We start from the raw sequence: 11143 nt of genomic DNA on the forward strand, positions 1-11143 counted from the left end.
GTCGTCTTGTCCTCATAGCCAAACACACAGACAGAAGACATCCAAACGAGCCTCTCGACGAGCTGTGGTCTATGTCAGGCTGCTGGGCATTGGCAGGATTCAATGTCTTGATGGAATTTGATGAGACGATGACCATTACCCGGCCGGTTCCTGGAAGCTTGAAGCTCAAACGAATGCACGACCAGAAACACCGCAGGGCGACGTCACGGATACCGCCATTGACTCTCAATCTAAACCGCCTCTGGCCATGAGGATTCCTGTGTAACCAATCCATTCGTCGAGACCGGCGGAAGGGCGCGGGAGCGCGAGAGAATCGCGAATGCTATGTAAGCGCCACCTGCAGAACGTCAGCCGGAGGATCCGGTCATATAGGTAGCTCGCGTGAGCTCCGTCGAAGAAAAATCTCCCCTCCCACAGTCTCTCACTTCCTCGTCCACAAGGCTCGACAGTTCCAAGCATCTCCAAGGTCGTCAAGATGAAGTACACATACGCCGCCGTGCTCTCTGCGAGCGCAGCCTTGGCCCAGACTGTCGTCGAGAATGTCAACATTGGCGTCGGCCCAGCTCCCAGTGGCAACAGCTCAGACTTCGATGCGTCTAGCTCCAGCACCACCGCATCGCAGACGATGGGCTTCTCGCTGTACTGGCCAGCACCCGACAACTCCCCAGCACCTCCAGTCTGGCAATGGAGGATCAGCCTCAACGAAGCTGACGCGACCGATTCCGACGTCCCCAACGCACGCGTCTTGAACACGGTCTACGATTTCAGCTTCCCCAGCGGCGACACTCTGAACCAGGCCGTGGCAGACAACAGCGGCCAGCTCAATCAAACCGCCTTCTGTGTCACAGTCGTGGAAAGTCTCTTCCCAGCGAACGTCATCAACAAGTGGAACGAGGACGTCCTGAGCAACGGCAGCGAGGAAGAGAGCTGCCAAACGCCCTTGCGAAAGCGTTGCACGGGTGCCATTGAAGAACAGATCAGGAACGCGGAACCAGATGAGAATGGCTGCCGTGGCTCCAACGTGGACCTCTCCCGCGTTAGGCAGTGCGAGTGGGCTTTCGATGGCGGTTACCAGGCCTCGACCTACAGTGAGTATGAGTGAAATAAGATGAATTGGAGATTGCATGCTTATGTGATTACACAGACCTCGTCGGCAACCAATCTGCCGCAGACAACAGCTCCTTCCCCATTCGCAGCGGTGGTGGCTTCACCCATGTGACTTCGCCAGTGTACGACGCCACCAACAGGACCTGGTTCGAGCAAGAGGACCTGCGTATGCACATGATCATCATTGACTCTGGTAAGATATGCTTGAGCGAAGAAAATCTCACAGCATGCTGATTTCAACACAGGAAGCACCTACACTCCTCTCTGCATGAGAGTCAACTCCTCCGTCAAGGCTGACAGCGTCGCTACCGGAGCCAACACTGGCGCTGCAAGCACAAGCATCAGCCTCAACTCATGGTTGCTCCTGGCCGCCGGCTTCGTCGCTCTCGCCTATGCGCTGTAAAGTCGTCACGACAGCCAGCCATTTAGTAGACAATCGAATGCATACGGTGAAGAGACGAGAGTGAGAGCGATGAAGTGAGAAAAACTTGGACAGAAAAACCAGACATGTATAGTAATGAACATACGCAGCGACGTGATGCCATTTCGTGACGTGCCGAGCTCCTTGTAGCCGCCACTTAATGATAGAGGACTCGATATACCAGCTACGGCCTTTATTGACTTTTGGCTGCCAACTTTCGTCACCACGTGGATGAGATGGACGCTGCATGTACATATCCAGCATCTAGACGGTCTCTTGATTTATTATTGCGATCTCGTGGACTTTGCAGTCCGTCTGAAGGCTAGTAACCTAGTAGTAGTTCGCCGGATGTACTATTGAACCCCAGACTCCATCTTCCCCGCAGTGAGAAGGTGGAAGCGGATCGACCGAAGTCTGCTCGGCCAGGAAATGACTCCCATCTCTCGGCATTTTCAGCTTCAAAACAACGCACATGACGACGAGCCCGTCCTCTCGCCTGACGAACATATATACGCCATCGCAGCACGCCTCTGTACCCCATCAACGCCACCATCTCTTCATCCCCAAGCCTCGCCGAGGAACCTGGGCAGACGAAACAGCACCCAAGGTTTAAGGCTAAAGAGTAAGTTTAAACGAAGAGTGGTTCCTGACCGATGCCGAGTTGTGGTCAAGATCAACGACCGCAGCGGGAGACCGAGGGAACTCACGATTCGAGACGTCCGTCATTGGATGGACTTCTCGTGGGAACCTCGACGGTCGCAAGGTGTGTTGCGCTTGAGTTCTCACTTGGATCGTCTTGGGTTGCATTTTGCACGTCCCCGCTCTGGGGACAAGATTCGCACACTAACCACAGTTCGGCATGGAGATGACGGTGTCAGATCTTCACGTGTGGGTTTGCGTTTCTGCTGTCTCGCCTTATGAGGAAAGTGGTATATATTAGGGGTCAAGACTCTCCCTGTTTTTGTTGATCAGATGTGAGAAGATATCCCTAGCTCTTGCGCAACAACGACCACATACCAGCTCACCTATCTTCACATCAACCCACAACCGCCAAGATGTTGCCCACTCTCCTCCTCGGCGCTCTGCTGCCATTCTCCTTGGCCAGCCCCATCGCCCGCGACGTCAACAGCATCGTCGCCTCGATCAACACCATCGAGAGCAACATCGCCACCCTCAACTCCACCCTCAACACCTTCAACAAGGGCGACCTCGACTCCGGCCTCAAGGTTCTCAAGATCCAGAGCCAGACCAACACACTGGGCGACTCCATCGACAGCGGCACCTCGACCGCCCAGGCCTCCGAACCCCTCAACGCCGACGACTCCTTCACCGTCGCATCGGCCGTCCTGACCCTCCAACCCCAGGTCATCTCCCTCCTCGACAACATTGAGCAGCACAAGCCGGCCTTCGACGCCGCCATCCTCAACCTCGTCTCCGTCACCCCGCAGGTCGAGCAGGACCTCAAGAACCAGAACGCATCCACCGCCGCCTTCTCCGACGCCGTCGTCGCCAAGCTCGCGGATCCATACCCAAGTCTTGCCGGCACCGTCACTGGCCCCATCTTCTCCAAGTTCAACGAGGCTATTGCGCTCTTCTCGAACGCTGGTGGTGTCATTGCGCTGCCACCTCTCCCCATCTAGAGGGGCGCTGAGTCGTCGATAAAAGCGTTTTTGAAGTCTGATTCGGAAAATGTTGTTTGATATGATGTGTATAGATGTATATATGGCCATGTGCGATGAGATATGAGAATGGAAAAACGAAGAATGTACTTTGTTCTCGCAATGATCGTTTCACTTTCTTAACCTGCACGTCCTCCTGGCGTTGGTATACATGTAGGCCTGTCGCCCCCGTCTTGCCTTTAATTCCTTACGAACTCAATGTTGCAGGTATGTTCCTTCACAATCGTCAGCCCTCATCCATTTCTCATTCGTGGACCAAAACGTTCTTACCTCCACACGCTCATACGTATCATCAGCAAAAATCTCAAACCTCGAAGTAATACCAGTAGCAAGCCCGCTCGACGACGGCGCGATGCGCGTCTTGTACTTGCGATAAACCGTAGGAACCAACGTCATCTCCGCCAAAGCGAGACTGCATCGATCATCAGTCCTCACAAATCTCAAATCCTCAGGGACATATGGCAACTCACTGCATCCCGATACACATCCTCCCGCCCGACGAAAACGCCCACCACCACTTCTTCATCTCCGCCACCTGCTCCGGCTCCCCCAACCAACGATCCGGATCGAACTTCCAAGGCTCCGGAAAAACCTCCGCGTTCCGATGAAGACTGTACGGAGCCATGCACACGACCGTTCCCGCTGGGATCTCGTAGTCGTCGATGGTGGTGTCGACCGAGGACTGCCGTGGTTCGGAAGCTGGGAGAGGGGCGTAGAGGCGAAGCGTCTCCTTGATGACGGCGTCGAGGAAGGGGAGTCTGTCCGCGGCTTCGACGGTGGGTGCGCCGTGGATGTCGAGGGAGGATTGGGGGATTTTTTGGGCTTCGGCGATGAGGCGGTGTTGGAAGTGGTGGTTTTCGGGGAGGGAGAGCGCCCAGATGAGGAACATGAGGGTGTCGCTTGTCGTGTCGATTCCTGTATGATCAGAGTTTCAGCAGCAGATTTCTTTATGTTGTCGGGAGGATGAGGAAGACGTACCGGCGAGGAAGTGATCCGCCACCTCAGACGCGATCTCAAGATCATTCAAGTCCGCCATGCCGGCTGATACAGCTTTGAACAATCGTCCGATGATGGTATTGCCGCTCAAAGCACCACTCTTAGCCTCAGTTTTACAGTCCTGCATAGCCTTGAGCGCGTGTGCTCTGATGCCTGTATACGTAGCCGGCTTCCTCATAGGCAGAAGCGGCGCGACAACTCTTCCAAGCAGTCCGATTCTTGTGTAGAGCCACTTCGTGAACGCTGGACAGTGCACGGCAAACCAACTCAGCCTTCGCCTCGCCGGATCTAGGATGTCACCTAGCAGTGCTCTGTGGGTTTGGTTGCCTTTCATCGCCTCCGTCCCGCCACTGCTCGGTCCGTACAGGAAGTTGGTGATCGAGTCGAGAGAGTAATAATGCAGCGAGGAGAAAATCTCATCAGGCTCCCCTTTCTTGTCTTCGATCAACGACAAATAATCCTGGATCCTCTCGGAGACCATCTCGGCAACAGGGCCTCTAATGACGTTCGACTTGCTATAAGCATTAGCCAGCAGCTTCTTACGATCCCCGTGGTCCTGCGATGAATGGAACGTGAAGAGATTCTGCTTTCCATAAACATCGAACATCCAGTAGAAATCTGTTCTACCAAAGCCACTACCCGGTCCATAGATCGTTCGTAGAGCAGAGAGGGAGTTGAAGTGGACTTCATTGGGTCCGATACGGACGACGGGGCCATATTGTTCGTGGAGTTTGTGAATGGTCCTTGTTCGACGGCCACACCAGTCTTCCCATGCTAGACGCCATTTCGTCAGGGCATAGATTGTCGGCCCTGGGATTCGACTGAGCGGACTGAAGTAAAGAGGCTGTAGCAGATAGTGATGTATTATCCCAAGGGTGACTGCGCCGATAAGGAGTGAGAGCAGCGCCATCGTGTGTGTATGGCAGCAATGTTCATTCAACCACTCATTGTCAAGTCAAAGTCAGCAAGAGTGGTGTGAAGTGGTCAAGAGTTGGTCCGGGTTGGCCATTCCCCGCGATGCAAGATAGGCGGAGCTTGTGTAGCTGATAAAGTTCCTCTGTATGTTGCAGGGAAGGCAAACCCACGATAGGGAGATCCATCGAGGAGATACCCGACGGCCAAGGATCCATGAGAGCCATAATGGATGACTTGCTTACCCATTTGCAGTCCTTCACGCTGAGGAGGTAATCGCGTTTCTCATCCAACGCGGTGGTTAACTAAATCTTCTCGAACGCTCACAATGGAAGTCGACTCTGAGAAACCAAGTCAACATTCCGACGATGCATCGAACAAAAAGCCCACGTTTGGCGAAGTCACCACCGAAGCCGACGTCGAAGTCGGCAGCGCTCAACTCATCACAGCCGGATCCCAACAACTCCATCGCAAATTAGAATCCAAGGAAGTCCAACTCTTCGCGATAGGAGGCGCCATTGGGACGAGTCTGTACGTGCAAATGGGCTCGGCTCTACCAAAGGGAGGACCGGCTGGGCTGTTCATAGGCTTCGTCGTTTGGGGCGCCGTTATGTTGTGTGTGAATGAATGCTTCGGTGAGTTGACGGAAGGATGTTGGGAAATCTGCTCATGGCTGACATTCGAGGTAGCCGAAATGGTTTGCTATGCTCCGATACCATCGCCGTTCATTCGCCTGGCAGGGCACTTCGTTGATAAGAGCTTGGAATTCGCCATGGGATGGAATTTGTTCTTGAACATGGCTCTGTTGATCCCGTTCGAGATTGTCGCCTTCAACATCCTGCTGGGATTCTGGACTGATTCTGTACCCGTCGAAGCGATTATCGTCGCCATTATGGTGGCATATGCGTAAGGTGAAGGACGATCGAACATAGTGAGACACAACTGACGATTCGTGACAGGGTTTTGAACGTCGTCTCTGTTAAGTACTTTGGTGTCGCTGAGTTCTATCTGTCGATCGGATTCCGGTACTGGAATGACCCAGTAAGTCGTCCTCAGGACGGAGTCGAGCGCAGACTGACGAGAGCAGGGAGCCTTCGTCGAACACCTGGTCCCTGGCTCAACAGGCCGCTTTCTGGGCGTCCTTTCGTGTATCGTGCAGGCCACATTCTCGATCTGCGGACCAGAATACATCTCAATGGTAGCCGGCGAGACCGCCATGCCCCGGAAAGTCCTTCCAAAAGCGTTCCGATCGTTCGTATGGAGGATCCTGCTCTTCTTCGTCTCGTCTTCCCTCGCGATGGGTATCATCATTCCATACAATGATCCGACATTGAACGCGGTCCTGGATGGAAACATTGGAGGAAGCGGAACAGGTGCCGCATCGCCGTATGTGATTGGAATGGATCGACTCAAGGTATCTGGCTTGCCGCATGTCGTCAACGCCCTCATCATGACGTCTGTGTTCAGCTCAGGGAATGGAATCTTCTTGGCGGCCACACGGACGTTGTATGGTATGGCGATCGATGGGACAGCGCCGAAATTCTTCTCAAAGACCCTGAGAAACGGTGTGCCGATATACACAGTCCTCATGGCCCTGGCATTCTGCTGTCTGGCATTCCTCCAAGTCAACAGCTCGAGCGCTGAGGTCTTGACATGGCTGGTGGATCTGATCACGGCCTGCCAGTTGTTGAATTACGGATCGGTCGCCTTCACCTACCTTCACTTCCATGCGGCTGTCAAGAAGCAAGGGATCGATCGGCGGACATTACCTTATCGCGGAAAGTTCCAGCCATACACGGCCTATGTGGCCATGAGCGGGTGCGGACTGATGCTGTTACTGCTTGGTTACGACCTCTTCATTACCGGGGGCTGGGATGTCACGTACTTCTTCTTGGACTACACATTTCTGGCAGCATTTCCACTGGCACTGGCATTCTGGAAGATCATCAAGCGTACGACGTACGTTCGGGCTGGAAATGCCGATCTTGAGGTCAACGGATTGGTGCAAGAGATTGATGAGTACGAGCAATACACGGCTGCTCCGTCTCCCAGCAGAATTGCAGTGGTCACTGGCAAGTTGTTGAGAAGATTGACGCTGAGACGGTAGTGGTTTGTATCTCGTGAGATATGGGCTAGAGAATTTGTAGTCCGTCATTCAAGCCGAGTTCGTCAGAGGCTGTTGGTCCCCGAGCATTTCAGGGCTTGTAGGACGTGATCCATCTTCAACCGTGACAGTCGAATGACATATGCCAGCCTTGATCACGCGGTGAGCTGGCAGAGTGCCATCTTTGAACGGTATCTGCAGAGCGTGCGACTCTTTATCGAGGGGGTAGTCTGTGATGTGGCCTTTCCCAATGGTGTCAGCCGCGATCATGACATCGCCCTCACCAATCCACAGTTCTTCGAGACCGCTCGCTGGGACCGTTACATGGGCCAGGCCGGAGAGAAGCACGAAAAGCCTGACTGGATGTTAGCTTGTCATTCTTTTTGATTGTCGAGCATCAACTGACATCGGATGTGGCGGCTTGTGATAGCCCTCGGTCGAGCGAGGAGGCAGAACAACCCAAGAGATATTCGAGACCTGAGCAAAGTCGGGCACCGCCATGCCTACAGTTGGATACTTGGTGAATGAGTCAATCTCCCAACATTCGTAGAATAGCTTGCCGTCGTCGTCTGAGAGGAGGGCGGTAAGAGTTAGATGTTCAGCATATGTCAGCCATACCAGCAACGATAAAAGGAGCACGGCCTCAGTTCTCATCTTTGCAGCTTTTCTTCCAAAATGAAGTGTTTGAGAAGTTGAAAGATTCACACCGGCAAGGAAGTGGCATTTGAGAGTCCGACCCGTCACGTGATGGCGTGTTTCCCATCGCGTCTGGCGATCTACACCTCTTCAACCTCGCGTCCGAACCACCAACCTCATCAACTCCAAAATGCACTACGCCCCTCCCCCTTCGTCCGACATCCCAGCAACGCTCCCACCTTTCCGCGACGTCAAGCCAATCCCAAACAGCCTCCTCGACCACAGCACCATCTGCTTCGAAGAAGGGCTCTACTCCCAAGGCTTCGCCCTCCAATCGCGATGTCTCGAGTCCGGCGTCGAAACACAAACTCCCGCACGCGTACCACCTCCTCCACACCTCACCTTCGCGTCGACGCTGACGGTGCACCCGAGCTTCACGACCAGGACGGTGAAGGCGGAGCGACATGTTGCGTCGAATGACGCTTTGAAGTATCTCAGACAGGCGGTCAACACGCTCGGTGCGAGAGATGCGGAGATGAAGACGGCGTTTCGTTTTGAGCAGAGGGAGGGATTGAGTGAAAGGTCGAGGAGGGCGAATACGAGGCGTTCGGACGCGAATAGTGCTGAGGATGAAGAGGTCGACAAGCCGGGATTCATACGCAGCGATTACTACCAGAAACAATCTCTCTGGAGCCATGCGGAGGATTTCTGGGCGATCGTGGGGTGGGCGTTTAATTGTAGTGTGCTGCATAAGGCGAGGTGGGAGAGGTGGAAGGCTTGGTTGGAGCAGATGCTTGATCTTCTGCATAACGATTTGGAGAGGCATGTCCAACTGCATAAGGACGAGGGCGTGGATGTTGGGGAAAGTCTGCTCGCGCAATATATTTCAGTGGTGGGAGAGGGGCGGAATAACAGACGCAGGATCATGCGTGCTATCACTGCAGACGGCACCAAGAAGATGGCGGCGGAGTTTGGGGAGGTCTGGAAGGACGAGACGAAGCCTCCGACGAAGAAGAAGGAAGTCGATTATTCGTCTAAGCGGCGCAAGCTTGATCTCGACAACAACCAGTTTGGCGATTATGGAGACCCGGATTCGGAAGACGAGGTGTCATCGGATGGAAAGAAACGGAAATCTGGATCTCTGGACGAAGGGTCTAGCAGAAGGGGCAAACGAGCCTCCAAAAGCGATGATGTCGACGAAGACGATATCGGCAGCACATCAACCCTCACCTTCGGAGACATGGACTCCATCCGCCTCCGCCAGCGCCTCCTAACCCTCCTAACCCGCTTCAGCGAAGTCGCCCCAGACAAGTTCATGGACATCGACGAACTCTTCTCCCTCTTCACCGAATTCCTACGACCCCTCCCGCTCGCCATCTTCCAGCATTTCGCCATGCCGCTGACCCCTTTCCTAAGCCCAAAGTACTCGGCGACCCTCACGGAGATGCTCTTCCGACCGTTACTAGGCACGAACAACGGAAACGGATGGGTCGACCAGAATGCTTTCGAGAATGACTTTGCGCCTCACGCTGCTATTACGACGTTGGCAGTCGACAACGCCAAGGTCAGTCTGCTCGTGGAGAGTTTATTGCGGGCGTTGTGGAATGCGAACATCCTCTCCGGGGACGGGGTTTCGTTGAGGGAGAGCGTGGAGAGGGGCATCGCGGCGCGGGAGGACAAGGTCGCGTTCGATGGACGGAAGAAGACTGGTAGGAACGGTTTTCTTGACGAACAGGCGAGGACGACGCTGCGGTGCTCGGCGGAGCGGATGCGGGTTTTGTTGGATTTGATGGCTGTTTCGTGAATGCATGTGTTTCATGCTCCATTTTTGATACCCTCTCCTGTATGCATGGCTGCTCTCGTGCCTGATCGGTACTCTGTTGGCCCGTCTCTCTTCTCATCAATCATTCGCTTTCTTTCCTTTCAATCCCTCGCATCGTCGAATATTGACATTTGCCTGTAGAGCAATCATTGGCCGGTGAAATGGCAGATATTCAAGGGGAGGAAAACCAATCATACCAATTTGATCTCGACGGCGGCGGCGGCGTACTCTCCTCAAGCTCTCCTTCTTCCCCTTCGCTCTTACCACCTTTCTCCTCGACCCGCTTGCTGCTAGCCGTATCGTTGACGTAGTCTTCGAGATCCTCCATGGGATCGTACCGACTGTCGTTGCTCTGGCTCCTCTCGCTGCGGCTGTCGTCGTCTTCGCTTTCCTCGACGTCAGAGTCTTCGACTTCCGGGTCAATGAATTGGTTTGCGTGGGCTGCGCTCCACGTCTTGATTTGCTTGCCTAGGCCGTCGCGCGAGTAGCGGTCGAGGTACGGGCAGTCGTCTCCCCAGTGGCCGTCGGCGTCGTCGTAGCCTTCCGCGCCGCAGTTGTAGCTGGGGATGAGTTAGTGGATGGATAGGCTGTAGAAGGGAGATTTGGTGCACTTACCAGGCCCTCCACATCCGTCGTACTGCTCTCATGGTCACGGGCTCGGCGCCGGTGCACCAAAGCTTCATGCACTCTTCCTCGACATGTCCCATCTCCCCGCAGATATCGCAAGCGTCGGCGATGGTGTTCGGCGGCTTTGTCGGGTTCGTGCATTCTGGGGAATCGTGTCCCCGTTGTCGGCAGCGCCCACACTTGCGGCCTTGAGGACAGGCGTGGGAGGCGTGCGCATCGTACGCGCCGCAGTGCTTGCACTTGCGCTCGGGGCAAGTGGCGTGGACGTGGCCTTTGGCGCCACAGCAGAAACAGCGCACCACGTAGTCTTTGGGGTGTTTCTCCCCGTAGCGGTGGCGGTGGAAGTAGAAAAGCTGGTCGTCCTCTTCTTTCTCCGTGAGGTCGCTCAAGCGGAGTTCTTCATCACTGCGGTCTTGGGGTCTGTTAGCACGGCTGCTGTGATGTTGATCCGCCTGGCCTTGTGGAGACGCCAACGAATGAGCGGGAGGTTCTTCATCGCTGTCGTCTGTCTCCGAAGAACCATCCGTCTCAGAGCTGCCGTCATCGCTCTCGCTGCCCTGGTCGCTCTCGCTGTCTGCGGAGAGGTTTTGCTGTAGAGAAAATGAACATGATGAAATGATCGATACTCCCTTGGCATAGGCTCACCTGGCGGCTGCTACGCCGACTACTGCGCTCGGAGCTGGAGATCTCACCAGACTCCTTGCTGCTGTTTTCGCTCTCGCTGTTGCTTGCTGCGCTGCTCGCGAGCGCGGCGATAGCATAGTCACCTGACTCACCCGTGCGAATGCGCTTTCGGCCTACTGCGGCCGCTCTGGACTCGTTCTCCGAGTCGGACATGG

General features: G+C 54.7%; 8 protein-coding genes across 8 annotated transcripts; 4 read left to right on the forward strand and 4 right to left on the reverse strand.

Moving 5' to 3' along the window:
- Nucleotides 1–475: 475 nt before the first annotated feature.
- On the forward strand, nucleotides 476–1510 carry M409DRAFT_52608 (uncharacterized protein; the record flags this gene model as incomplete). Its single annotated transcript, XM_033812119.1, has 3 exons — nucleotides 476–1088; nucleotides 1145–1300; nucleotides 1353–1510. 3 exons carry the CDS (start codon nucleotides 476–478, stop codon nucleotides 1508–1510), a joined length of 927 nt encoding a protein of 308 aa, XP_033670248.1.
- Nucleotides 1511–1748: 238 nt separating this feature from the next.
- Nucleotides 1749–2335, reverse strand: M409DRAFT_52609 (uncharacterized protein; the record flags this gene model as incomplete). The annotated part of the gene is made up of 3 exons (XM_033812120.1): nucleotides 1749–1850; nucleotides 2001–2143; nucleotides 2236–2335. The coding sequence occupies 3 exons, from the start codon at nucleotides 2333–2335 to the stop codon at nucleotides 1749–1751; spliced, it is 345 nt and encodes a 114-aa protein (XP_033670249.1).
- Nucleotides 2336–2583: 248 nt separating this feature from the next.
- Nucleotides 2584–3168, forward strand: M409DRAFT_20584 (uncharacterized protein; the record flags this gene model as incomplete). The annotated part of the gene is made up of 1 exon (XM_033805464.1): nucleotides 2584–3168. One exon carries the CDS (start codon nucleotides 2584–2586, stop codon nucleotides 3166–3168), a length of 585 nt encoding a protein of 194 aa, XP_033670250.1.
- A 218-nt stretch (nucleotides 3169–3386) lies between these two features.
- Nucleotides 3387–5113, reverse strand: M409DRAFT_65048 (uncharacterized protein; the record flags this gene model as incomplete). Its single annotated transcript, XM_033816345.1, has 4 exons — nucleotides 3387–3422; nucleotides 3478–3619; nucleotides 3678–4122; nucleotides 4186–5113. 4 exons carry the CDS (start codon nucleotides 5111–5113, stop codon nucleotides 3387–3389), a joined length of 1551 nt encoding a protein of 516 aa, XP_033670251.1.
- Nucleotides 5114–5443: 330 nt separating this feature from the next.
- Nucleotides 5444–7222, forward strand: M409DRAFT_20586 (uncharacterized protein; the record flags this gene model as incomplete). The annotated part of the gene is made up of 4 exons (XM_033805465.1): nucleotides 5444–5750; nucleotides 5805–6021; nucleotides 6075–6156; nucleotides 6203–7222. The coding sequence occupies 4 exons, from the start codon at nucleotides 5444–5446 to the stop codon at nucleotides 7220–7222; spliced, it is 1626 nt and encodes a 541-aa protein (XP_033670252.1).
- A 48-nt stretch (nucleotides 7223–7270) lies between these two features.
- M409DRAFT_20587 (uncharacterized protein) lies at nucleotides 7271–7873 on the reverse strand (the record flags this gene model as incomplete). The annotated part of the gene is made up of 2 exons (XM_033805466.1): nucleotides 7271–7574; nucleotides 7626–7873. The coding sequence occupies 2 exons, from the start codon at nucleotides 7871–7873 to the stop codon at nucleotides 7271–7273; spliced, it is 552 nt and encodes a 183-aa protein (XP_033670253.1).
- Nucleotides 7874–8045: 172 nt separating this feature from the next.
- Nucleotides 8046–9659, forward strand: M409DRAFT_65050 (uncharacterized protein; the record flags this gene model as incomplete). Its single annotated transcript, XM_033816346.1, has 1 exon — nucleotides 8046–9659. The coding sequence occupies one exon, from the start codon at nucleotides 8046–8048 to the stop codon at nucleotides 9657–9659; it is 1614 nt and encodes a 537-aa protein (XP_033670254.1).
- Nucleotides 9660–10288: 629 nt separating this feature from the next.
- On the reverse strand, nucleotides 10289–11141 carry M409DRAFT_52614 (uncharacterized protein; the record flags this gene model as incomplete). Its single annotated transcript, XM_033812121.1, has 2 exons — nucleotides 10289–10894; nucleotides 10950–11141. The coding sequence occupies 2 exons, from the start codon at nucleotides 11139–11141 to the stop codon at nucleotides 10289–10291; spliced, it is 798 nt and encodes a 265-aa protein (XP_033670255.1).
- Nucleotides 11142–11143: the final 2 nt, after the last annotated feature.

Source organism: Zasmidium cellare, assembly GCF_010093935.1.
Source record: "Zasmidium cellare ATCC 36951 unplaced genomic scaffold M409scaffold_10, whole genome shotgun sequence".
In the NCBI taxonomy this organism is placed as follows: domain Eukaryota; kingdom Fungi; phylum Ascomycota; class Dothideomycetes; order Mycosphaerellales; family Mycosphaerellaceae; genus Zasmidium; species Zasmidium cellare.